The 27,449-nt window shown below is 43.4% G+C and overlaps 1 protein-coding gene across 18 annotated transcripts in view; it reads left to right on the forward strand.

Moving 5' to 3' along the window:
* Nucleotides 1-27,449, forward strand: part of TNS1 (tensin 1) — a 335,674-nt gene that overhangs the window by 163,770 nt on the left and 144,455 nt on the right. For 3 of the 18 annotated variants that reach the window (XM_081852259.1, XM_081852260.1, XM_081852261.1), the window contains exon 1: nucleotides 414-796. The exons of 14 other annotated variants lie outside the window; for them this stretch is intronic. In XM_081852259.1, coding sequence (XP_081708385.1) covers nucleotides 770-796 — 27 coding nt within the window. In that variant the 5' untranslated portion in view covers nucleotides 414-769. Of the gene's footprint in view, nucleotides 1-413; nucleotides 797-27,449 lie in introns of those variants that run through there. One more of the 18 variants, XM_081852266.1, reaches the window with a different exon arrangement.

Genomic DNA, 27,449 nt, shown 5'->3' on the forward strand with positions numbered 1-27,449 from the left:
AGGTATAGCTTTCCTGAGAAAGCCCCCAGGACACCCTCTGCTCAACTCTGCTCTCCATTAAGAATGGCATGGCAGACATGCCCCATTTTCCAGCTGTGTGTCTGGACAGGCTGATAAGACTCAGACGGGCAGCCCGTTTGCATAAGGAATTTGCAATGTTTTATTTCACCCTCCCCTCCAAGAAACAATCCATTCTCTCCCCGCCCCTTGGACTCCCACTCTGATTCTTCATATGGGCTAGCTTATGAATGCCATGCCCTTTAAAGCCGAAGGAGGGAAAAAGAGCCCCGCACAGCTAGTGGTGTTGTTTTTGGGCGTGTGTGATGTTGTACTTGGACAGTGATGCATTGACGGGTGGGGTGGGGGGGGGAAGAGAGGCTGTGCTAATAAGGTGGAGATTGGGAAGGAAAATCCCTTTCGAGTCTGAAAGCTTTTTCCTCTCTGCTTAATCACACTGCACACCCTGCTCTCCCAAGCTCACCACCCCAGAAAGCCCCAGACAAGCAGGTCTGCCTCCCCTTTCACCGATGTCTGAAATCAAGACCTTGGCTCCTCTCCATCTTCAACAGAATACTGTGTAACTTCTTCCTCCTCTCTGCCAACTTTGACTAACAGCATCTGCACTGGCTAACTTTTGCACAAACAATTGCTGCTTCTTGCTTCACTATGGCAGAAGGAGAAGCTCACTAAGGTGAGGCCAAGAGTTTCCTGTCCCTTGGATGTAGTAACCATCTTGGAGGTGCAATTTGAGATAGAACAGCACAGCGAGATGGATTTTGGAAGCGTAATGAACCAGGTACTATTTATCTGTCTTTTTTCTCCCCCTCCCCTGATTTAATAGGGAAGTTGGGAGAAGTGTCTGTGGGAAATCAGAAGAACTGCTTGAAAGTGAGTGAAGAAATGAATTTACGGTAGTTTAATCACAAAAATTCTAGGGGCTAGAAGTATACCGGGATTATAAAATGAGTTGCAAAATGGTGACAGCTAAAAAAAAACAGCTGGGCATTTGGGGAAAGCATTAAACATCTGAAGAAAGTTAGGAATATGCTGTTGAAGGATTATGTGCTGTACCGTTCTTCTGTTCCCATAGTAATCTATTTTCAGTTCAGTGTGCTTCTGTGTTCTCTCCTTTTTATTGGGACAGGCGTATCTTTCCTTCGGTATGTAAAGGAGATGGTCTGTCATTCTGCACCCATAACCCTGCTAGCACCACTGTTAGCTGGCATAAAAGAATATACTGTAGCAGGCAGGTTTGATGGGACAGTTTTGGATTCATCACTGTGAAAGTGAGGAGGAGAATGCAGAGCTGAAGGTGGGTGCCTGCACATAAACTCTGCCCCCTCCACCTCTTGGCTCATCAGCTTGGTAAGGACTATGGGGCAAATAATTGGAAGGATTGGAAGGCGTATGCAGGCAGCAATCAGAAGAAAGTGCCAAAGTTAGATTTCAAAAGGGTGAAGTTATTTTATATCGGAAGGAGATGTGTAAAGCAAAATTCAGATTTGACCACTTTCCTAAATCCCCAGCATAGAGACATGTACACACATCACTTGCCAAGTCTGATTAACTTTACCATCAGAGCAGAAGTGATCCTTGTCATTGATTGCTCATTATGCGCGATTGTGGAATTTTTTTGGGGTATCATGTTCATATATTTAGTAAGTGTCAGTGGTAGAATCAGTGTGTCACATGAACTGCAGGTAACATTAACTTTGATTTTTAGTAGCAATTGTAAGGAGCTAAAGTTGTCACAGCTGAAAGTCAGAGTCAGCAGCAGGTCCAGATTTTTACTGAAGAATTCCTCAAAGCACATGGATTCAAACTTGCTCATAATTTCAGCTCTGGTTTATGTTCCTCGCTTTAAATCTTAACTGAAGCTCTTCATTAACTAAGCTGCAGGGATCCACTATCCAATATATATTTGCAATATTTTTGTAAAGCTCTCCCAATCCACCTTCTATCCAGAGAGCAGTAACTCCAGCCTTTAATACCAATGTCTACACTCTGTGAGGGTTTTATTAGGAAAGAGATGGGATAATTCTGACCGTTTTCCAGACTGGGGTGTCCGTCGCTGGCACCGTCTCTTTCTGCCTTCGATGTCAGGTCCTGCAGTAATTGTTCTTCTGGTTAATGAATGCCCACATAGTTTGGTGGCATGAAATTCAAGAACCCAAGTTGCAGAAATCCAGAATTCTTCTCCATTTCCTCAGCATGGCAAGTATCCGTGCTGTACCCCAGATGCTCTGATTTTTTTTAGGAGACTTATCAAGAGAGGCTTGACAGTCCAAGAGAAAGCTAGGCTAACGCGATGGTATGTCTGGCTTGATTTCACACTCTAAGCAGAGCTTTCAGCACAGATGGATTTAGGCTTGTTCCGCGATCTGTTCTTTGAAAAAGGAAACAGCCTTTGCAAGCCTGGAAATGGATGCGTCATCCTACAAAAAAAGCAAAACAAAGGCCGCTGTCGGAAGCTTCTCATGACCCGCCGGAGGCTACAGAAATCAACAAGCTCCAGGCAGTCTGTGCAGAGTACATGTTAGAGAGAGTAAAGCTTAGAGTAACTGCATGTTGTGACATGAATCTTGGGCATATTGGAGAGCATTCTAGGTTGCAGGGGGAGGAATCCCTCACCCAACAGAGGTTAGCCAAGGGGTCATTTTTCTCAGGCAGAAGGACTCACTAATACAGGCTGGTATGCAGGTATGTGGTGAGATGTTCAATGTTTATCCACTAAATCAACATCAGTGACTACAACCTCTGAGCCCAGGCACAATGATAAACACAAGAGCACCAAACATTATGTGGAAAAAAGTTCAATTACAGTCAAACAATGGGCACATTTCAGAAAAGGGTAAGCACACTAAAATCCTTCTGAGATAGATGGGCTTTTAAGTTCTCATCTGTGTGGTTTATTTTGCTTTAATGTCAAGCAACATGTCAAGCTTTGCTTGGCGTGTTGCCTGTGCGTTCAGCAACAGAGTTCAGTGTACCACATCCTTCAACATTTGATTGACATTTGCTTTGTATTATGGCCCCAATTCAGATTTAGTCAGGTCCTGGGTGGAGATGTGCACCCTCTGTTCTCAACCTTTGAGTCCCCAGATGTTGTTGGGCTACAACTCCCATCATCCCTGAGCTCTGGTCTTGCTAGCTAGGGGTGATGGGAGTTGTAGTTCAACAACATCTGGGGACCCATAGGTTGAGAAAGGCTGAATAAAGAGACAATTATGTATGGAATTTCTTTTGCAAGGTTTTATATTTTTGTTAAACTTATTTTGTTAAACTTATCTGCCTGCAGTGGCAGCAAGGTGAGGCAGATGGAGAAGGAAGTTGTGTTGGGGAGAGCCACGATAACAGTTCACGTCTGTGTTGAAAACAGGTGGCCAGTCCCCCTCTTGTGTGTCTCATTCTCAGATCACTATTTTTTTTAGATTTTAGATTTGCTTCTCCAGTGAAGACAAATCTTCCATCATATTGTCCAAACAAGCACTGTTTGCAGGTGACTGGGTACCCACATTTAGGCAAAAACCACCCACCCAAACCCATGCACGTTAGCTTACCAGTGCACATTGAGAAATGAAGCTATAGTTGAAAAGACAGGACCTGTGTAAGGTAAAGGAAAGGAACCCTGGACGGTTAAGTCTAGTCAAAGGCAACTATGGGGTATGGTGCTCATTTCCCTTTTCAGGCCGAGGGAGCCGGTGTTTGTCCACAGCTTTCTGGGTCATGATTAAATCACTACTGGCACACGGAGGACCGTGACTATTGCCAGAGCGCACAGAAACGCTGTTTACTGTTCCACTGCAGCAGTACCTATTTATCTATTTGCCTTGGTATGCTTTTGAAATGCTAGGTTGGCAGAAGCTGGGACAGAGCAATGGGAGCTCACCCCATCACTCAGATTCGAACTGCCGACCTTCCAATCAGCAAGCCCAAGAAACTCAGTGGTTTAGACCACAGTGCCACCAGCACCTTTTCCCCAAATCTTTGTAGATGTGTTCATGAAGCCAATCTTCCTGCATAGGAGGAATGCTGTGAGACAGCTATGTGGTTTTAACCCATGTTTGGACTTCACCGTATTTCTAGGGTGAGTTGAGGGGAGAAAGCTTCAGCAAAACACTTAACAAAGGGCTAGAGTTCTTTACAATAAATCTGCCTTGGCAATTAAAGCAGTGTGCTTGGGGCATTGTTTTGTGGAAGGGTGTAACATTAATGAGACTTCCTGGGGCTGGATGAACTCTTTGGGAAGTGTGTTTATTTTCTGCTTGTTTGGACTGACTTCACTTGGCTATCTCTTTGGACCATCCCATGCTTCCCATTAGCTGCTCTAGCCACTGTTGTCTTCATTGTGTATTTCTCCAGTGTTTTGCTGAATACTTTTGTTGACATGTCAACACTGGGACTTCTGCACAAGCATAAAAAGGGCCATAAGTATTAGAAGGCACTCTTGAGATAGATGGTGAATAATTGGGATGGGGACAGAGCAGGGATATCAGTTCCTAGAACTGCCGAGCAAGAAGGAATCTCTTTAATCCTCTGCCATCTCAAACTTGCTGGTGCAGGGGGTGAGTTCTTTAATTTCCCACTATGCCAGATCCAGGGTGGCAAAGCAGAGGACCCCGAGAATCAGCTCTTTAGGGGGATTTGGAGGACTGTGGATCAACCAGATCCAAATCCACTGGCACCCCTCTCCTGAAATACCTTGTATGGGGGATTTTTGATTACTATTACTGGTGGGAGAATCATGAGTAGTGGTTTTCAGTCTGTGTGGGCGAAACTGGAGTCTCTGCTGTGGTGGAGCCCTCCATTCACCCATGGCAAATGATGGCACTATTCTGCACTGATGGGGGCTATTTGGGGATGCAGTTACACACAGTCCTCTTCCTCCCAGCCATTAACAGCAGGGAGCAGGTTGGGTCTGCACTTTAAGCGTTTTCACTATCATTTAAATGCACCTTTTAAAATGTAATCATGGGCATGTGTACCTGTATAACAGTGCAGAATCAGCAAACTGAAACATTATTTGGTTTAATGAGACTGTAAGCCCTTTCCGCATGTCCTCCTCCACCTCCTCCTTTAGAAAACTCTGGTGCATATAATGGAAGATAATAATTTCTAGTCCTTACAAAACTGTAGAAGAAAAAGAGTGAATTATTCTGACTGCTTGCACTGATGAAGGCTCTGAAGTCAAAGAGACTTCTTGCAACTTCTTGCCCCCACCCCCTTCTGGTTCTAAATCTCTTTCTTTGCTCCTGTCCCTCTTGGCCTTAGACATCCTTCTCACTTTCTTTGCTACCTCTCCCCAAGACATTGGCAATTTATTGTGCATAAATCCAAGGCCTGTGTTCAGATCAAACAGTATCTTCAGTGAGGGACATATCCATGTTTGCAAACATTTCTGAGTGTTGCATAAAGCCTGAATTGCACCTTATTAAAATGAGAAGTGGTTCCCCCTTATGCTATCCTCAGCATCTGCAGAAAACAAGTGATCTCTGTTCTCTTTCACATAGTAGAAAACAATTACCTTATCTTACTTCTATATTCTTTACTTGAGCCTAAGCCTAATCAATTCCATCCTAGTTCCTGCTCAAAGCTGGAAAATATGAACTCTAAGACTGCTTTCTTTATTTTTTGGTCCCCTTGGTTCTTTTCCCACCAGGTGTAAACCATGCAACTGGCTGCTGTCTTCTACATGGGGGTGGCCTGGCATTTAAAGATGTTTGAGACAGGCCAGTGGTATTTGCCTCTGGAGACAGACCTCCTTTCCCAGGCCTGCTGGTTCTTGCAATATCTTAGTTGAGATCTAATAACAGCAAATTACTTTTGGTCTGAGGTTGAAGTGAGTTTTGCAGGCAGCGCTGTGCTTACATACTGCCAAGTGTAACTAAGCAGATGCCAATAACTAAGTAGTATCGGAGCCCGTAATGCCTCTCTGCCCACCCAGATGCACTCTGGGAAATCATACATAGATATCTATATCTGCAAGGAAGCTGTTTGTTTGCTAAATGTATGCATTTCCCTTTCAACATACAATGTTTGTGCCTTCCAGCTCTTTTGCTGCTTCACACTCTAATCTCTATGTGTATCCATAGGTTCTGTTTTTCTCTTGCTGGGAGTGTAAATGGATTCTCTCCCACTGTAGAGATGGCTTTCTCCCGTCCTTTCTCTAGGGAGCTCAGGATGGCAATACATGGGGCTTTTCCCTATTTTACCACACAAAAACCCTTCAGGGAGGGTTAGGTTAAGAAATGTTGATTGGCTCAGTATCACCTAGTAAGGCTCATGGCTAGTTGTGGAGGTGAGCATGGGTCCCTCCAGATCAAGACCTACACTTTGGTCTAGTCAGTGCACCACACTGGCTCTTTTCAGCTCTCCAGTTGTGTACTTCAAACACACAAATAGCCAGTACTCACCACATGGAGACTTGTGGAAATGTTGCTGTGTGGCAGCATCACACTCCTTTTGGCAGCTGACACTGGCAAGGAAACTCTCATGGTTTGGGCAATCCATGTGGTGCGTGACCCTTGCATTTTTCAGCCATTACCTGGCACCTTCATTTTCAACAAAAGCTGTCTCGGTGTAACATTTCTAATTGTGGAAGACACACTGAGACTTCTTGGTACTGGATGAACTCTTTGGGAAGTGTTTTTTATTATTTCCTGCTTGTTTGGATACACTTCACTTGGCTATCCCTGGGTCATCCCATTCTTCCTGTTAGCCGCTCCAGACACTCTTATCTGCATTGTGCCTCTCCAGTGTGTTGTTGAATAATTTTGTTGACCTGTCAATACTGGGACTTCTGCATAAGCATAAAAAAGGCTATAGGTATACCTCTCTTGAGGCAGATGTGGTAAATAATTGGGATGGGGACAGAGCAGGGATATCAGTTCCTAGAGCTGCCGAGTAAGAAGGAATCCTCTGCCATCTCAAACTTGCTGGGGTAGGAGATGAGTTCTTTAATTTTCCACTATGCCAGGTCCAGACTGTGTTGCAGAAGTGGGGGTTATTGGGGCTTCAAGGTGCCTAGCATGTGAAGCCTCTCACATGACACAGTGTTTTGAACACTTTTGAACATGTGCATCAGGCCTGGTGCCATGGAGGGGAACTATATTAATATGATCAGGGATGTGTACATGCATTCCATTAGCCTGGCCCTGTCTGGGAGTGCACTGTTTGTTTGTTTTTGCACGCCCAGGGTGAGAACCAGATGGCTAACAGGCACGCTGGTTGGCACTACTGAGACTGCTTGGCAAGGCTGTGCTGAGTCATTGAATGGCGTTTGGGTGGATTGACCATGACTCCCTGCCTGGGTTTCCATTAGGCTGTATAGATCCAAGAAATCGTCCCAGGCTAGAAAGGGAGGAGGAGACCATGGGCGTACACTGCCGCTGAGCTGTCGGGTCTGGCATCATCAGAAAGTTGGCTACAGGCCCCTGCTTTCTTGGATGGGGTTCTTGGCAACATTTCTGTTTGTTGCAAAAGCAGCACTTCCTGGTGCAATTTTATTTTTTAAATCGTAGCATGGACATGCTTGGTTGTTACATATGTTTTGTGCATGCCAGCACCAAGGAGTTCCAGGAACAAAGTCGGGAGTCCAGTGTGCTGATAGCTGTTGGTTCAAACATTTGAAAGCAGATCACAGCTCACTCACTGAAGGACTCCCAGCATTACGAAAGTGCTAGAGGATATAAAGGACAATTGGAGGAAGCACAATATTATTCTTCTGATTTATGCAGTGCTATCAGTGTACATGGTTTGGTGCATCATGAACACAAAAGACAGGTCTCTGCCCCAAGAAGCTTTCAATGGAGAAGAAAGCAGAGGGAAGGAAGGAGAGAAAGCCAAGGGTAACAAGTTATGGCTCGGTGACAGCAAAGGAAGGGCTTAAGCAATGGTGTGAAGGAGAAGTGTGCTGTAGGCAATGTGACTAATTTGCATTATACTTGGGATTATTGACAAGCACTCACTGGGGGTCAGGGTGCCAGTCCCTGGAAAATTCCATGAGGGTAGCCATGTCTGGAGTAATGTTAGGCCCAGCTGATTTATTGTTATGTGAATTTCCATTGGCAGCTACATACTTGTTTATCAGATGCATTTAGTGGGGTGAGAATGTGGCAGGTAGGTGTGTGAAACACATGGCTGGAGGTGTTTGTAGATCAGCTCCGTAACATGGGAACTCAAGATGTCTGGAAAAAGCACCCTAGTGTAGGCTGCTCAAGGTGAATGCAGTAGATTAGCTTAACATTTGTTGAAACAATGTAGCATGAATGCTAAACATGAATGCACTAAAACAGCCAGCTGGGAAGCAGCTATTTTTGTTCAAGCCTAAGGCCAGAGACAGGAGACTCTTGTTCATCTGAAAAGTAACAGATAAAACCTAGTGGAAGGGTAAATGACAGGTCAAAGGCATCAAACTTTGCAGTGGCCTTTTCCTCACCGCTGTGGCCAATTCTAGTCTGGGATTTGGCTCTGAGTGTGTGTGACAGGTAAAACCTGTCTTTGCTGCAGACATAAGTAGGATTCCCTCAGGCTGTGTGCTGGCCTGGAATAAGTGGATGAAGTCAATTTGGGTTTCCCACCCTCATCCTGAGCAAGACCTTGGTTACTGGGGGTCAATGCCTCAGCTTGGAAAATAGGATGAAGGCCAGGAAGTGAAACCCATAAGGTAAGGCAGGTGTTTGTAGATTAGACCCCCCACCACCCTCAGATGTCAGCTGGGAGCTGCTGCCAGGGGGAAAAAAAAATCAAAGCTGGTAAATCATTTATCTAGATAGGCAGACATAGCAAACTCTAGATGAGTTTAGCTGGGAGAGTTGGCGCAAAGGGAATTTGATTAGCATACTAAGCAGGCAGAAATCTACAGGTGACTTTGTCTTCTCTCTCACATTTTCTTCAAAAAGTAAAAACTCATGGGTGCACATGTGCATTTTAGAATTAGTTTGCCAGGTAGAGAGCTTCCCATAACCCCCACCTTGTAGCTGCTTTTTAGAGCATTACCTGCTTTTTTATCATGTGTACCAGTTAGTATTCGCAGCTAGCTGACTGGTAAAAAATAACCTTTTGGGTGAGAGGGACATTAACTGCTTTGCTAGCATATGTTGAGATTTGAAATTCTGGAAAAAGGTGCAATTTGGATTTAGCTTTCTATTGACCTCTGGAAAACACACAGTCTTCTGATCTGTTGAAATATAAGTGTGTACATACCATAGTTCTTAGCAGCCTTTCAAAAAAGTCTATAAAAATAATGAGTGTATCAAAATATTTACTAGACCACTTGTCCACATGTACTGTACCCTTATTAGTAACTGTACTTTGTTAAGGCTTGCTGGGAATTATAACTTGGTGAGGGGTACACTATAGTGCCCAGAATTCTTTGGGTGAAAGAATATAGTGTTTATGTAGCTAGGTTTACTTGAACGGAACAACTACAGTTGCTGTTAAAAGTTGATGTCACTGTGTCTGCCTGGGAAATCACTTGAAGGGGCAGGAAATGAATGTAGGAGAGAAGCTGTTCTCTCCCCCACCCCCGCCCTCCCTATGTAAATATTTATGTGAACTGCCCCAGGTTTTATGGCTAGGTCAGCTTTTAAGCCTAAATATGTGTATAAATGTCAGTAAGTCCATTTGGATTTTGCATAAATAAGCATATGTGTGCAAAGGCAGGCAAGTGTGCTCCCATGCAAGTCATGCTCAGACCCCCTTGTTCCTAAATGTGAAGGAAAAGGCAGATCCACATGAAACATCTGAAGCTCATTTAAAGCACACGACTTCCCCAGAGCATCCTAGGAACTGTAGTTAGTTCAGGGTACTGGGAATTGTAGTTATTGTGTGTGTGTGTGGGGGGGGAGAACTGCAGCTGCCAGGATTCTTTTGGAGTGCCATGTGCATAAACATGGGATTATGTGGGGCAGGGTTCTGTGGAGGAGTGGAGTCAGGCAAAAAGTCAGGGCGGAACAGCAGGTTTGGGGTCAGGAGATCTTCTGCCGACTTCGAAGCTGGTGGTTTCCAGCCAATTTTCAGCGTCACCCTCTATGAGTCCCAAAGAGGAGCTTTGTAAACTTTGCCTTTTTAGGCCTGGGAGCCAACAGCAGCAAACAGAAAGGCCCAGCTGCAAATGAAAATCCTCTTCTTGTGCAAACAACAGTAAGTAGGAAGCTGCCACTTGCCGTGTCTCGCTCAAAAGGGCACAACAATGAAGGTTTTTAGGAAGTATTCAAGAGGCTTGTTATCCTAGCCCCCATTCTACAAGCGCCAAACAGGCAAAAACCCTGGCAGCTGCTGGTCAGGATTTATAGCTCTTGGTTTGTTTTTAGAGACTAGAGAAGGAGGGGTGGTTCTGACAATAGCAGCACCTCCTGACGCAGGTGAGGTTGCTTCCAGGTCACCTGTTTATTACTGAGCATTCAACCTGATTTGTTTGCAGGGAGATTAGACAAAGTTAGCTATTTATTGAATATTCATTCTAATTTGTTTACAGGGAGGTCAAGTGATGCTGCATCAAACAAATGCATTTTACTGTCATCTTCCAATCTTTTAGAGAAGTGTCAGAGTTTCAGTTATAATTGCACAGCCTGAATTTGCCAGTATGTGTTTGAACCCTACCTGAATATATAGTGACAGTTTGGAAGTGCCCTCCTACATTTTTCCCTACATAAGCAAGTAATTTTGAGGAAGGGTTTTTCCTCATTGGTAATGCAGGCTATGTACACATTATCCACCTTCCACTGTGTTTCAAGTTGCAATTGCACACTGTTGTACACACCAGAGGTTCATTCAATGCACATTATGTGTTTGGTATTGGTATTATATATATATTTATATCCCACCTTTCCCCCTGATTGGACTCAAGACTTTCTCTGCCCCTGCAAACCCCCAAACTCCTGTCCATGAAGCTGCCACCTGTACATGTGCTGTCATCCATGTATGCACAATGTAGACACCTGAGCTTAACTGTGCAGTGAATGTGGCTCAAGTTTTCATTTTTGATTGAAGCTGGTTTGAAGGAAAAAAGCCAGAGTAAATGGTAATGTGTACGCAGCCACTGTGTGTGTGTGTGTGTGTGTGTGTGTGCGCGCGCACGTGCACACACGAGCCATGGACTTGAACCAAATCCCCTTCCCCTATTTTTTTTTATTTTTATAAACATTCAAAAGGATGGGAGAACAAATCACAGATCTTCATAATTTCATCTGAATCAACACAGTCCTGGCCGTGGTGATGAGGGTAAAGCAGACCTGAATGAAGAGTTCTGCTGCATTGTGGGCAGAATTGTCAGCTAGGCAGAATTTCTCATCCTGGTAATAAAGATGTGAGCCAGAAAGACCCTTTGCTTAACCTTAGATCCCAGGAGGGTGGACTAGTAAGTGAGGCTGCCCTGGCAGATTAGTAAGAATAAAAATGCAAGAAGGGAAGGAAAAAAATGGAGACATTTTTGCTTTTCCTTGTAATCTCTTCAAATCTGATCTGGAACAAACACCAGGCTATAAATATGCAACTTCCTGATGCCATTTGTAATGGTATTTCTTAAGTTCAGATTACAGTGTTTCAAGCCCTACTGATATTTTATCAGTCATCCTGGCTTTTAAATAAATAAAGCCGCAGCTGACCAGAAGGGAGTTGAGATTCCATAGCAGGACAAGTTAGAGCCAGATAGGAACTGAATACTTGGGAAAGAAGGTGGGAGAGATCAGATAGAAGTATGATCAAGTATGATCGCAGACGCCAGCGGCATCATTGAGCTTGCTTGTATTTCTTAAATAAGGCATAAGGAATGCAGTGGATTTACAGTTCCACAATACAATGCATCACTGGTAGTCTATTGCTGGGTTTACTAACAGAGCATTAGGCTTTGACAGTATAGATGTTATTACTGTAGCTATAACTCTTAGCTGATTGCATTATTGACCTGCAGCTGGTGGGTCATGGAAATCATGAAGAGAGTCCAGGTCATAGGTGCTTTTGTGTGTGTGTGTGTGTGTGTGTGTGTGAGAGAGAGAGAGAGAGAGAGAGAGAGAGAGTGTTCTAGATGAGTTAATAGATTTGGCAGTTGCATCTACCTGGCATTGATCTACCTCTCACAAATTTGCCTTGCTTGTTCTTCCTTTTTTCATTGGGTATTTCTTGTTGGAATATATGGTCAAAAATCGGGTGCAATAAAAAACCAAAGAAAGGGGATGGAAATGGATTGGGGTGGGAAATAGTAAGCCCTGGAGGTCAAGGTTTAGACGCCAAGGTGAGGAACAGGAGAGCTGTTCCAAGAACAGAACATCCCACTCCTTTGTCACCAGAAGCCCATTCCATGGCTCATTTTGATTTCATAGCCTTTGCATAGTTTCAGACTTTCTTGCAACATTATAAAAGCTAGAAAATTCCCTTTTTTGGGGAAAAAAATGTAGATGTGAAGATTCCTAGGGAGTAGGATTCTGGTTTGGAATGCATGTTCTGTGCTTCATAGCACCTATGGAGGCAAGAGGAATACGCATAATCCAGCCTTTTACTAATACTCCTTGCTCCCTGAAGGCATTCATCTCCACATTAAAGTCGTCACTTCAGAGTCTCTCAGTAAAGCTTCTTGTAGTAGCTGAAGGGTCCCTTGTATCAAGGATCCCTTTCATGGAGGGCGCTGGCTAAGGCCTCTTGAACCTCACATTGCCATGGATAAGAAATGGTGGGCAAATAGCCTTTGTTCACACTGAAAGCATGCAACTTCCCCTCAAGAATCTTGGGAACTGTAGTTTGTTAAGAGTCCTGGGAATTGTATCTCTGCCAAAGGGAAACTACAGTCCCAAAGACTCTTTGTGGGAAGTGCATTAAAGTGTATGGTGCGGACGTGACCTTTCTCAGGTTGATCCGATAATCTTCCAAGGACCCTCAGGCTTCCTGGGACTTCAGTCAGAATTCTTTGAAATCCACGTGGCTCCATCAATCTTTGCAACTCTGGTTGCTTCCCCTCTGGAGCCCTTTGTTGCTGCAGAGGCAACGCCTTTCCAGAATTAGCTGGAAGTGCAATTAAAAAGAGTGCTTCCATGGAGTGCTTAATTAATTCAGTACTAATTTAACTAGCCATTCCCCTCTCCATGTATACGATCCTCTTGTAATATCTACTCACAAGTAAGCTCCAGTCAGTAAAGGTTCTTTCCAATGTCAATTGAAAGATTCCTGTTTGCAGGTTCAGCTGTTTTATTGCTACCCTGGTCAGTGTGGCATGGGGTCTAGCGCTGAATTGCCCCCTTTTGTCACCTGACTTCTTGATTTGTATACACTATTCATTTCTTTACATTGGGTGGTATTCAACTAAGATTTACTCAGAGCAGACCCATTGAGATTAATGAACACGACTAATTTAGGTCCATTAATTTCAACGGGACTACTCTGAACAATACTTTGTTGAATACTACCCATTCTTTTAAATCTCTTTCTCCCCCCCCGCCCTCGCCTCCTTGGTAGCAAAACAACACTGTTCGCTGCAATGGGAAGAAAAGATGGAGGAAGGAGTAAAGAAATAACTGCTGCTGTTGTTGTTGTTTAGTCGTGTCTGACTCTTCGTGACCCCATGGACCAGAGCACTGTACAGAAACTGCTGTACAGAGGTCTAATAATTGGCTCAATAACTGGCAATTCAACATTAATCCTTCAATGGTGCTGACCAAGGAAGCAATAAAATAAGCTAAACCCACAAACAGGAGGCTTTCAATTTAAATGAACGGTATCCCTTAAAAGTTCAAATAGTTGTTGCTGTCATTTTATTTGATAGCAAAATAAATAAATAAAAATAAAAAACTGCCGCAAACCTCCGCCCCCCCCCGGCATGTAATGATTTAATAATGGCATTGTATGGATTCCTCATTTTTAAAAAGTGATTGAACAAAAGATGGAAACCAGAGAAAGGGCAAATGTGGAAGCAATGTCTGGCCTTTTCTTAATACTGATTGTGGATGAAATGAAAAATAGTTTCTCTTTTTCTGTTGGTTTTCAGGTAAAGTCATTTGTTCTCAATTAGAATAAAATGTAAGGGCTTGCATTCCACTGCCAAAATTCTTGATAAGTTCTGTCTCTAGGCTAATAATATTTTTTTGTGGTTACTTTACTCCTTATCTCTTTTTTAAAACACACAAGAATCAGGTCATCCCCTCTTCTGTCATTGCTGGGCACCAGATTGTGGGCTTATCACAGTGTGCAGAAAACTAATGATCTTGTACTGCAGCTGGGGAGTCTCATGGTCCTGTGATGGTCCTGAGATTTCGATCTGCTGTTGCGTGCTCCAGTTGCCTACACACACTATTTTTTATCTCTCATTTGAGCATGCAGATAGTTCAACCTTGTGACTATGACTAATATTACTGGCTGAAAACACAGCTAGGTTGTTCTGGTTGGTGAGAAAATGCATCAAAATGCATGGTTCCATAAGAAATGACAGGATAGATACGGATTACAATATGGATTGCAATTAAGGTTGTGCGTATACTGCTTCCCAAACCAGAAGTGGGAGCGCACTGCGTACACAGAGTAAATGGGAGTGTGTACACAGCCTAGATGTTGTGCTGTGTTAACTCTGATCAGCATGGCTTCTCTCCCACAGGTGGAAAGAGCTTGTGTTTAAATGCAAAGACCAAAAGCACTGTAACCAAAGAATCAAAGCTTTCTGTAGCCAAACTGCTGTTGACATTGCATTAAACATCATCCTCCATGTCTCCCCACTAAGGTCTAAGTTCAGATGAGCCCACTCACTTTCCTCCAGCAGAAACATATTCCCCACCAGCACGTAGGAACCTAACCTGGAAAGAATCCAGCTTCCAGAGGTCACAATCAGGTCAAGTTGAATCTAAATATGTTTGAGTACTGTATGGCTACCACCAAAATAAAGCTGCTGAGCATGTCTGGCAAGGGCAGACCCAGGTTTTCGGCAGATGCTCTCTGTGTGGGCGAGTGTCCTCAGGCAACTTTAAGTTAATAAAGCATTCAGTAGACAGTGCTTAATCTCTTGGTCTGAAGCATGGGAGAGTGCTGCTGTGTTCATATTTTGCTTGTGGGCTTCCTGGCAGCATCTTGGTGAAAACACTGGACTTTGGTTCAATCCAGCAGAGGTGGTCTTATGTTCTTAACGTACAAAGCAGGCAAAATTGCCTTTCTGCTTGGACCAACTTAGGTTGTTGGAGGCGCATGCAAGCTTCCAGATGTTCTCCGAACTCTTCAGTGGGCAGAATGCAATTGGATAAACATTTCACAACAATACAGAGAATGCTAGGATAAAAATAGTTTTTTTTAAAGTATTTTCATTGCAAAGAGGGTTTGTGTTCCAGTAGACACTTTCATACACCCCCACCCCCTATCTTTTTGTGCTTGAAAGTGCTTCCTTTTCATCTATTGAAAGAACTGCATGAAATTTTAAAATGCTGATGCTTTCTGCAGCAGTCAACAAAACCTTATTATCTTTGGTTTGTTCCTTTTGGTTTGTTTTTCTTGTACACAATAACACTTGAAACCTGTCTCCCCTCTGTGGATGACAGACACATATGATAATAGGCCTAAGTCTTTGGGAAAGAAATTCAAGCAATAGCGGCCAGTGGGTCAGTGTGGGTGTGCTGGGGTTCCTCACTTGGTTTTCCAATACCATGCTTTGCTACCAGTTACCCCCCTTTTTATGGGGGTTAGGATGTGCAAAATTGTTTCAATAGGCTGTTTGCTGTGGCGGCAGTGGCTTTGTTCCCACTGCCACCACCCATTTTTAAAGCAGTGATGGAGAACCTGTGGCTTTCCAGATGTGGTTGGACTCCAGCTCTTCTCAACCCCTGTCCGCATGGCCAGCAGTCAGGGATGATGGGAGCTGCAGTTCAACAAAGTTTGGATGGCCACCCCTTTTGTGAAAAAGAAAATCACCCCTACAAAATGTGTGGCCCATTTTTCTGCTGTTCTGTCATATACTGTATCAACCAAAGGCATATTACTATTCATTTAAAAAAGATTGTCAGGCATCATAGATTTTGACAAGTTCAGGGACTTTGGTGATTGGTGCATACCTTTACTTTACAAAGCAGCCAAAGGCGCTTTTCCCTCTTTGAACATTTTTTTGCTTAAAAATGTGTATCGTCTTATCTTCATGCGAGGCACTCTGACATCTCTGAAGCCTCCCAGCTGGCTGCACTTCCTAGAATCCTCCCAGGGGCATTTCAGAAAGAATGGGCAGGCCAGAGGATGCGGAGATACCGCAAAGTATTTTGCTGCTATGAGAAAGATTAGCGGAAGGGGGGTGGGAACCTCAACCACCTCATAAAGGTTTTCTTACCCCTCATATATTTAGTTTCCTCCCACCCTGCTAAATAAAGTCGGGCAGGATATTTTGATACGGCTTTAGACATATCGTTTTGCTGCTGCTTGTGGTGGTGGTGGCAGCAGCAGCAGCAGCTGTGTAGCTCTTTATGACAGAAGTTTAGCTGACAGTCGCCACCACCCTACACTCCTGGAATGACATCATGAGACATAAGAAAGTACTGATACTTGGTGAAGAGGTCTAAGTGTGTAAGAGAAAGGATGACTCTTCCAAGCTTGTTGGTCAGCAATAGCTCCTGATAACTTTGGGCTGGATAAACTGTGAACCTAGCAGTTCTCATCTTCCTAGCATATTGCTTTAATTGTTCCATCCAGTGTATCATCTGGGGATGTGGTGTGTCTAAGAACTGGCAAGGATTGGGGAACCTCTGGAGATCCCAAGCCTTTGACTCACCCTGTGACTCAAGCCAAACCATCCATGTCTCAGACTACTAACCCTGAGCTGGGTATGAAAAAGGTCCATGAGCCAGACAACAGAGCAGATTTGAGACTCATAGGTAACAAAGACATACAAGGAAACCCCTAAGTGTTTTCCTGTGGATGATGAGCCTCCTTTCCTGATCCCCAGGGTATCGTGTATCCTCTTTCCTTCTTTTCTTGAGGATCCACTTTTAGTGTTCCATTCCTTCTCTCCTGTACATCTGAGCAGGGACCACGAATTCAAGCGTTTGAGCATTTGAGGACTTGGGATCGCGGTGAAAGGTACAGGCTCTGTTTTCGTGGGGAAAACAGCCAAGTAAACTTGTGTCTGTGAATGGAAAAAAAATTAATGCAAAAGAAACATCCCGTACTTGTGTTATATAAACAGAAGATTATCTGAGGCTGTAAGAAAATGTATCGTGTATGAAAAAAATAAATAAGAGGCAGATCATTGGGCTTTTGCAAAGGAATTTAGTGTGAGAGATTGTGGCATCCTGCTGATGGAACATTGGACAGCTGTTGTGCAGACAAATGTTGGGGATATCTGTGTAAAGGGGATAGCTGAGGAAAGCCAACAGGAACTTTCAGTTTGGGCTAAGGGTGGGTCAAACATTTGAATATTTCAAGCTTTCACCTCTCTCTCTCTCTCTCTCTGTGTGTGTGTGTGTGTAAAGTGAAAGTGGGGATGAAGCTGTCCCTTATTTTCACATTTTCCAGGGTGGGGACAAATGTTGAGGTTGGGTACCCAAAACCCACTTGTTCTTGATTTGCTCCTCCGTGTTACAGATTGCCATTTCCCAGTCATTCTTACTCTGAAACTCTTACTCCATTCAAAACTAATAACAAGGCATATTTCAACTGATATTGTATTTGTGCACTTGCTGTTGGAGTGTGCTCAGAATTTGATTCCTCTAACCTCTTTCTTTATCTCAATGGGAAACCACCCATTCTTCCTGATTGCTACATTTGTAGGCAGCTGTAACAGCTTCCACTGTTTGGATGTGTGGCTTCCCCAATCCCAGTGCTGGAATCATCTAAACCTTCATCCACTGAACATAAGGATGCCGTAGCAATGGGATTCCTAGAGACTGCTGCAGTAAAATGCGTAGAAAGGCCTACATGCGAAATGTATGTGGCTTCCAGCTTCGTGCATGTAACATAATAGCATATAAAAACATTCTCCATCTGTGCCCTTTTTGGATTCTTGTTGAACCAAAGCATCTTGACCTATAAGGAAATAATAAACCAGCTTTGAAGGTATGCTGCCCTTTGAGACATTTTTTTTTTTTGCACTCCACCCCCTGAATACCAGGGAGAAAATAATTTGCTTATTGCACTTATACCCTGTTCTTCTGGCAAGAAACTTTCCTGGATTACGAGGCAATACCTATTTAGACACAGATTGGATTGAGACTTGTTTAGCTTCAACAATTCAGGAATATCATTTACAGTGGTACCTCGGGTTACATACGCTTCACGTTACATACGCTTCAGGTTACAGACTCCGCTAACCCAGAAATAGTGCTTCAGGTTAAGAACTTTGCTTCAGGATAAGAACAGAAATCGTGCTCCGGCGGCGCGGCAGCAGCAGGAGGCACCATCAGCTGAAGTGGTGCTTCAGGTTAAGAACAGTTTCAGGTTAAGTACGGACCTCTGGAACGAATTAAGTACTTAACCCGAGGTACCACTGTACTTTCTGATCATTCTGTCTGTTTTGGCCCTCTTTGAGGGAGAGGCCATTATTGCTAGATAAGGTAAGAATGTGAACTCCATCTAAACCCCAGTCCATGTTTATGTTGCCACTGATGATCAATATGTGTTATCCAAGTTAGCATATTGGATTTGAGAATGGGAAACCTGGGTCCAAGACCTTGATCAGCTATGAAGTTCACTGGGTGGCTTCAGGCAATTTTCTTTCCTTCAGCCTTGCCTTCTTTCGCAAGGTTGTAAGGCTGAAATGGCGGCTACCTGACCTCCTTGTGGGGAAATGCAAGAAGTAAATATCATAAGTACATGAAAATACTGCTTGCAGTTTTTAAAGCAGCACAGTGGCAATAAGTTTTTGCCAATGCATCCTAACTTTAGCACATAGCACGAGTCAGGAATTTTTCATAAAGTGGCTAATGCAGTAGTACCTTGGTTCTCAAACTTAATCTGTTCCGGAAGTCTGTTCCGAAACCAAAGTGTCCCAAAACCAAGGCACCTTTACCCATAGAAAGTAATGCAAAATGGATTAATCCGTTCCAGACTTTTAAAAACAACCCCTAAAACAGCAAATTGAAATGAAAGCAATAATCAATGCACTATAGTATAAAATAAATAAGACAGTATTGTAGATGATAAAATAAAATAAAATTCTTACTTGCACTGATGATAGTCATTGTTAGTATGGGGGGCTTTTATGCATTTCTGCAGTCACACAGTCAGTCAGTCAGTCAGTCAGTCAATCAATCAATCAATCAATCAATCAGTAGCTGAAATGGGTTCCACACAGTCACAAAAACAAATTAACCAAAAAAGCCTCAAAAACAAAAACGCAAAATAAATAGCAAAAACAAAAGTGCCAAACTTAATCCATTCCAGAAGTCTGTTTGACTTCTGAAATGTTTGAAAACCAAGGTGAAGCTTCTGATTGGTGCAGGCGCTCCAGAAACAATAGCTGACAGCCGCATCAGATGTTTGGCTTCCGAAAAACGTTCGAAAAACATAACTCTTACTTCCAGGTTTTCGGCATTTGGGAACCAAGACATTTGAGTACCAAAGCATTTGAGAACCAAGGTACCACTGTATGTTTTTGGAAGAGATGGGGGTGAATTAATGAGTTATGGCAACATATTTATGGATTGACTGACTTCCACACCACACCCATCCTGTAGCCGAGCACAGGGTACTGCTCCCTTGACTTAGTCATCTGAGTTTGCACTCCAAAACATGTAACTTGTTGATCAACAATCAGAGGAGACTTCAGAATATGGATTTGTTGTTCACTAACAGGGACCTGCACCCCACTCTTCCCCAATAGCGCTTGGAGCAGAATGTTGTTGCAGGGATTATATTATATGATATTTTTTTTAAAAAAAATATTAAATCCTATTCTCTTGCATATTTTATTCATTTTCTTCAAGTTCAAATAATGTGTTGGCTTAAGGCATGGGTGGGGCTGTAATTTTATGTTCAGAGACTGGGGAAAAGACGCAATGGCTGCATTTTGTGTGTCAGGAAGGAAAGCTGTAAAGGCGGTTCCCATCTGCCTGGGAGATACTTTCATGCAAAGTATCTTCCACTTACTGACATCCAGGGATTCCTGAAAGGCACTGTGTTGCCTTAACTTGCCATTTCCTTTCTCTAAGATAAAGGGCCCAGCTACAATTCACACACACAAATATATAACAGATGCTGCTAGGACTTTCAGGGCTTGTCTACATTGGGGTTTGCTACCTGTTTGCAGCTGTTTGCTTTCCCATTTAATTTCAGTAGCCCACATGATGCTACCTGCAAACAACACCAATCTTAATGCTTTCCCCTTGTAAATTAGGGTTATCCATACAGGTGATGACGCAACAGTATTTATCGCACCTCAGGGTTCAAAATACCCTATTGAATATAAAAATATAACACAATATTTAGAGCCTTCTTCCCAGTGCAGAGGGAGAAATATCACTGATTTTCAACATGATGTGCTAAGTGTTATAGTAACTGGCTACAGAAGTCAGCTGGGGAAAGGAATTATCACTCTTTAAATCCCACATTTTTCCAAATTTAATTAATATTGAGTGAATATTGCACCTTTTATCTCAGCTTCACTGGTGTGCTTTTGTTGAGTGTGAATCAGTTGGCTGCTCAAAAATATGGTGAAGGTGCACATATATACTGGGTGCATTTGGATAATTTAGTGAGAGGTGCTAAGGGAAGATGGATGTGGTCTCTGTGGCAGCCAGTGTGGTGTAGTGGTTAAGAGCGGTAGACTCGTAATCTGGTGAACCGGGTTCGATTCCCTGCTCCTCCACATGCAGCTGCTGGGTGACCTTGGGCCAGTCACACTTCTCTGAAGTCTCTCAGCCTCACTCACCTCACAGATACAGATAGGTAGCCGTGTTGGTCTGCCATAGTCAAAACAAAACAAATTCCTTCCAGTAGCACCTTAAAGACCAACTAAGTCAGTTCTTGGTATGAGCTTTCGTGTGCATGTGCTTGGTATGAGCTTTCTTCAGTGTATCTGAAGAAGTGTGCATGCACACGAAAGCTCATACCAAGAACTGACTTAGTTGGTCTTTAAGGTGCTACTGGAAGGAATTTGTTTTGTTTTCACCTCACAGAGTGTTTGTTGTGGGGGAGGAAGGGAAAGGAGAATGTTAGCCGCTTTGAGACTCCTTCGGGTAGTGATAAAGCGGGATATCAAATCCAAACTCTTCTTCTTCTTCTTATGTTAAGCAGCTCTGCATGCTTGGAGTTCTGTTAGTTCAGCTCTTAGGATGTTAGGAAAGAACAGCTGAACTATCTTCTGGCCAGTTGGACTGTCCAGCTCAAATTTGTTAAGAAGAGAGCTGGTTTTAGAAAGTGCCCAAATGATGCTTCATTCCTGAGGAACTCATGCTTGATTTGCTTGTTGTATAGAGAGATCCACATTAAATGTAACAATATCTGGTTGCCTCTTCTCTTTTGGGATTTAGTTTCATTACTTTTGTTCCTTGGATCACTTCTGAAGATTACAGTATACTCTGTCATTAAATAATTGACAGTCCATAGTTTAGGGTTATTTTTTAAACTAAAAAGTTGACTGTGATCTAAAGTAGGAATGGGCAACTTCTATGGTGAAGGTCACTTTCTTCTGCATACAGTGGTTTGGATGCTCAGGAATATGTTTTGCCATTCAATCTGACGTCCTCATAAAATTATCTGGCTGGCCCCAAAATAAAACTGATGGTTCATAATTGTAGAGTAAATGCACCCGGGCATAGCAGGCGCATTACATACACAGTCTGAGGCGAGGAGGAGATGGTAATGGTTTATGTCACTTATCAATCACTCTGTACAAAACACCAGTGTGACTTACAATCAAACAAATGATGCAAGTCAAATGCAAAAAGGACCTATACAATTTAAAAACATAATAGCAGCAATCAGCTACAAGTAGTTGTATAAATAATTCTCAGTTTGTTAATCAAAACCCCTCCCAGATGAATAAACATGGCCACCATAAAATTAATCAAGTAAACAATATTCCCTAACAGTAGCAATAAGATAACAGCAATCAAGTGTTTGGGGGACAGGCTCCTTCAGGTGGAGATGTGCTGGGAGGTACTGGGGTCCTGAGCTGCATAAGGCTCACACATTGGAAGCCAGTGTGGTTGGTCAAACATTGGTGTGATATGCTCAGATAGTACAGGCAACTCCTAATTTACACAGAGGTTGCATTCCAGGACTCCACACGTGTAACCAAAAGCGTGTATATTGTGAGCACCCTGGAGAGTCCTCCTGGCTTGCAAGGAGACCCTCCCCAGAGCCTGAGGAGAACATTCATTGTATAGAAATAATTGTGCTGACAGAAGCTCTTGCATGTGCCTTGGAGACGTTGGACCGCATTAGAGCTGTAGGTGGCAATCCCAAAAAGATTAGACAGAGCTATGGAGAGTTCACTCATTCCTGATTGTAATGTTGCTCAGGAAGACCAGCATTTTTTTCTCAATGGAAAAATGCTCCCTGAACATTTATTTTTGAGGGAATGTTCAGGTGTTGCAATGGTAGGTCTTAACATCCACATTCCCCAAAGATAGCTTCTGCGTGTTTTTCCTCTCTCATCAAGACAGTATGTTTTGCAGCTGACCCAGTCAGCTACCTGAATTTTTAAGCAGGCAGAACTGACATGGCAGACAGAAAATTGTCTGTCTAGAGATGGAGAACCTGGGCATACAGAAATTTGAAGGGAAATTGTATTAGTTAAACTCAGAGGAATTCATCAGATTGCTTACTTGGAGGGGGCAGTGTCCTTGCTGTCCCCTTCTTTTTACTTTCCCCAGTGGTGGCTTTTCAGCGTTTCCCAGAGTTTCCAGCTAGGGAGGAGACTGTGCAGAGCTGGCCATGTTTCTGACTTCTTCTCTGGGAAAGCAAGCGAAGCCTGAGGAAATTCACTGGGTTGAAGGACCAACCACTGAGCAACATCTGGGGCAGTTTTCCATAACATTTGCCAGTGGGAAACTCCTTTTCCCCTCTCTTTTAAAATCAAAAATCTGCAGAAAGCAAAACCCTCCCCTTTCTCTCGTGCTCGGAGATTCTGGCTTGTTTTGTTTCTTGTGAGTCCTTCAAACATTCTCCATGTTCTGCCACTTGAAGCACCCCAGAACAGTATTATTATTATTATTATTATTATTATTATTATTATTATTATTATTATTATTATTTTATTTTGTGGGGCGGATTGTTATCAGGATTGTGGCATGGGGGAAAGTGTTTAAAAAATACATTGGTGCACACAAGTGCACCAATTGCCTCCCCAGTGCTTGTATTTCAATAAATAAATGACTCACAGAAACATGTCAGATGCTGCCACGTGTTTCACTTTTTGTCTAGTTAGGCCCGTCCATCATTTTCTTTCCATATCCCTGATCCACACTGTTAAAAATTGTAGTAAAGCTGTTGATTAAGGCTAAGTGAAAAAGTGGCTGATCGGGAGAGAGAGAAGGGAAGCGTGTTGAAGAGGCACCATGGAAGCAATAGGAAGAGGCCAAAGAGGCTTGATGTGAGTAAAAAGATGGATTGGCTGCAGCAGAATTGTCAGAGAGGTCTAAACCAGGCTTCCTCAAACTCAGCCCTCCAGATGTTTTGAGACTACAATTCCCATCATCCCTGACCACAGGTCCTGCTAGCTAGGAATCATGAGAGTTGTAGGCCAAAAACATTTGGAAGGCTGAGTTTGAGGAAGCCTGGTCTAAACAAAAGGACTGTGGGGAACATACCACTATCTTCAGGAGCCATTCATAACTTGGAGCATTTCCTGTAGAGAGGAATTTCCCCTGAATATCACTATCCCACTCCCCTCCCGATTGGTCTAACTTTATCCCACTCTACTCCCAATTGGTCTAAGTTTCTAGTCTGTTATGGTCACATGACATTCCAGGAGGAACATTTAAAACATTTGGTAGGGGGAAAACCCATAGGGAAGAGTTGCATTTCTGTCAGAAACAGGACTGACAATCCACTGTGACTTGAAGGTGCTGGGATGTCTGCCAGCAGTGCTCAAACCAGAGGAGTTTCTTGAAGTAGAGGAGGGAACTATGGGCAGTGGTCATATAAAACAGCTCCCACTCATCTGCCCACACTCCCAGTCCTCATCCATCATGAAGGAATCTGCCTGTATAACTCAGTTGGCCATTGCTCAAGGCTGTTCTACTTCTTTCACTGAGTTCTGACTGAAGCAGAAGCAAAGGCACATTTCTAGAAACACTAGTAATAATCAGCAACACCTTTCTTTGTATTTAGATGAACATGTTCTCTTGTTGGTCTCCTGATCCACCCATTTTCTTGCTGAGAAAACTTTTGTCTCCTCTGAAACTGCAAGCTTTAGCTACTGAATATTTAGATAACACATTCCCAAGTCTCATTGAAATAAATACGATTAAAAGACTTAACATTCACACGTAATATTCATTGCATTCAGTGATACGTTAGCAATCCTTATTCACCCTCAAAACCCCCAAAATGCATAAAATTGTAGTTTATAAGGAAGATGAATACGCAACAAGCCATTGTAACTCAGTCACTTGCCCACCTAGCTAGTTTGTGGTTATATGGAACATACAGCAATTTCAACCATCTTGATAGTCGCTGTGGAAAACAAAGCTATTGGGCTAAACATGGCTTAGGTTTGATCTTTGGGGCGTGCATGTTTGTGTATGTATGAGACGGAAAGAGAGAGATCTCAGTGGGACCCATGTCTGTCTTCATGCTTACCAGAAGTTGGGCACCCCAAAGCAAACGCTCACGATTTTCACTTGGGTGTGTTCTTTTTACACACTGGACTCAAAGGCAGGCTTTCCAGGACCTTGTTTTCACAGCCTTCCTTTCCACTGCTGCCAATACCCATTGGAAAACGTGGATGCCAGATTTCACTAACGCTGCGCACAGGGCTTGGAATCACATGCCTGTTGGCTCCACACGGAGCACATCTCAGCAAACAAACAAGCAGCAGTTACCATGCCCTCATCCAGCTGCGTGTTCACTCCCAAAGCATTCCCAGCTGAACAACTTCAAATAGTCAGGTGATGGCATCATCCAGTGACCTCCTCCGCACGGGAACATTATTTCCCGTGCATTTCTTTCCTTCCCCTCCCAGCACTAAAGGGGAAAAAAAAAATCTATATAAGGGAAGGAATCAGCAGTCAAGAACAAATGGAGCAGAGCTGAGATTGGCTTTCCAGGAATGGCATGGAGCAAAGGAGGGTAAGAGTTACGGGAAGCTTGATGGATGAGAATGGGCAGAGCTTCCAAACCAGATGAGTTATAGCACGATATCTCAGCACCGTGGTGCTCTGCCTCTGCCCGGCACTTTGGCAGGGGATGTGCTTGGAGCCACATGCAGCCTGCTTTCCATCAGCACTGCACCCCCCCCCCCACTGCAAGAGAGCACGTCTTCAAGGCTTTATAAGGTGCTAGGAGAGTGTGGGGTAGGTAGTGGTGTTGTGCTCCTAGAGTCAGAGTGTTTGATTGTGTGTAGCTTCTGAACACTCAGCTTCCATGCTATGTTTCTTGGTCCCTCCTCTCAGTCACTACTTCCCCAACCTCTGCTACCTTTCCCCATTCTGGGCATATAAATAATAATAATAATAATAATAATAATAATAATAATAATAATAGTAATAATAATAATAATTTATTATTTATATCCTGCCCTCCCCAGCCGAAGCCGGGCTCAGAGCAGCTAACAACACTAAAAATAACACCGTTTACATAAAATCACAATCAATTAATTGAAATACATTCTAAAGTCAATTCATTCTAAAATCAATTCATGGCAACCATTGGGCTAGAGTTCTATGAGGATTACAGAAGGGGAGGGTGGCAGACTGTGCCTTGGCCAAAGGCCTGGTGGAACAGCTCTGTCTTGCAGGCCCTGCGGAAAGATGTCAAGTCCTGCAGGGCCCTACTCTCTTGTGGCAGAGCGTTCCACCAGATCAGTGCCATATAGATAAAATCCCCATAGGAAGCATGAACGACTCTGAGAGCAAACTGGTCACTGTTGTTTCTCTCCCCTACAATTTTTACTCATTTGTTCTCAATCTGGCTTCCACGCTCCAGGTCACTGATCTTTTCACAAGTGTACATATTCTTTACATATAATGTGACTTCTCCTCCCTTCCTGTTTGTTCTATTCCTTTTGAGCAGGTTGTACTGCTCAATTTCTACATTCCAGACATGAAAGTGACTGGATACTTAATGACACCAAAATTCAGATAAACAGGTCTTGCACAAGTCCTCTGTATTTTTTATTTTATTTTAAAAATCCCAGTGCACATACTGCAACTGCACTCTCCAAAGTATTTCCCCACACGTGTTGAGGTCTTGAGGGAACAGTTCCTCCAGAGTTGTTGAAATTCAGAGGTGTTTCAGCATATGGTAATCGGCATATGGAAGCAGGCATGCTCTTATCATTTGGGCTGCTAGAACAAAATGGCTAGGGTGTGCATATGGGAGGAGCAAGCACTCATAAGAGTTGTGGCAGTAGGAACCACCCACCAAAGCATCACTACATAGCCACCCACCAAAAAATTAAAAATGCAGTAACAAGCATTCACATCAGTGGTGGGTGTGGATGCTCTTATATATTCATTTTCATGAGGATGACATCATGCAAATGGTGTGAAAAAATTCCACAGTACATCTCCATCTGGGAGCATCCAAACTCTGCCCCACTCTCAAAGGCATAAATGTATCCACTAAATAAAGCAGGGCAGAAATATTGTGCATATAATTGGAAAAGAACTGCTGTTTTGCCTACAGCAGCAAGAAATACTGGATCATGCTAGATGAGCCATTAGTCCAGATGATCTTTGTGAGCATTCTGACTTTAAAATATCTGAAATTCACAACCTACCTCTGCTGTGGAACAAGCGCTCCTGTCCAGGGCAGAATATTTGTGTTGTGCTACACAATCCCTTCCCCCAAATATCTGGTGCCACTCAATGTACCTACTTCATTATTTGAGCTTGGATTGCATGTGCCAATCTTTCCATCGCTTCTCCTGCTGCATAAATTCAGTCCTGGAACATGAGCCTGGTGTGCTATCAACACTGCTCTGTGTCTGGCTTGCAGGCTGATGGATTCCATGTGCGCAGTGGCTTTCATGCTGGGCCAACAATCAGAAGTGCCGCAGACACCGGAGAGCTTTGGTGAAGTGCAGATTACGGGGAGCTTTTATTTGAAGATTTCTGGGGCCATTACTAAGATAGGGAAACACAGAAAAACACAGCAGATGGCTAAGGGGCAGTCATGATCAAAGTGAGTGCCCTTCCCCTCAGTGGCCAGCAGTCAGTTCCTTCATTGAAGTGGTCAGAACAGAGATGTCCATGTTAGCAACCTGTGGTCTCCTCCTTAAGCACAAAAAGAGGCTCCATGATCCTTATTGGATGGAGACAGACTGGTAGAGGCCTCAGGGGAGCTTGCTTGCCAGGGGTCATAGTACTTAGGTGAGCGTGCATGACATTAACAAA

This window comes from Podarcis erhardii (assembly GCF_964252035.2).
Source record: "Podarcis erhardii genome assembly, chromosome: 1".
NCBI lineage: Eukaryota > Metazoa > Chordata > Lepidosauria > Squamata > Lacertidae > Podarcis > Podarcis erhardii.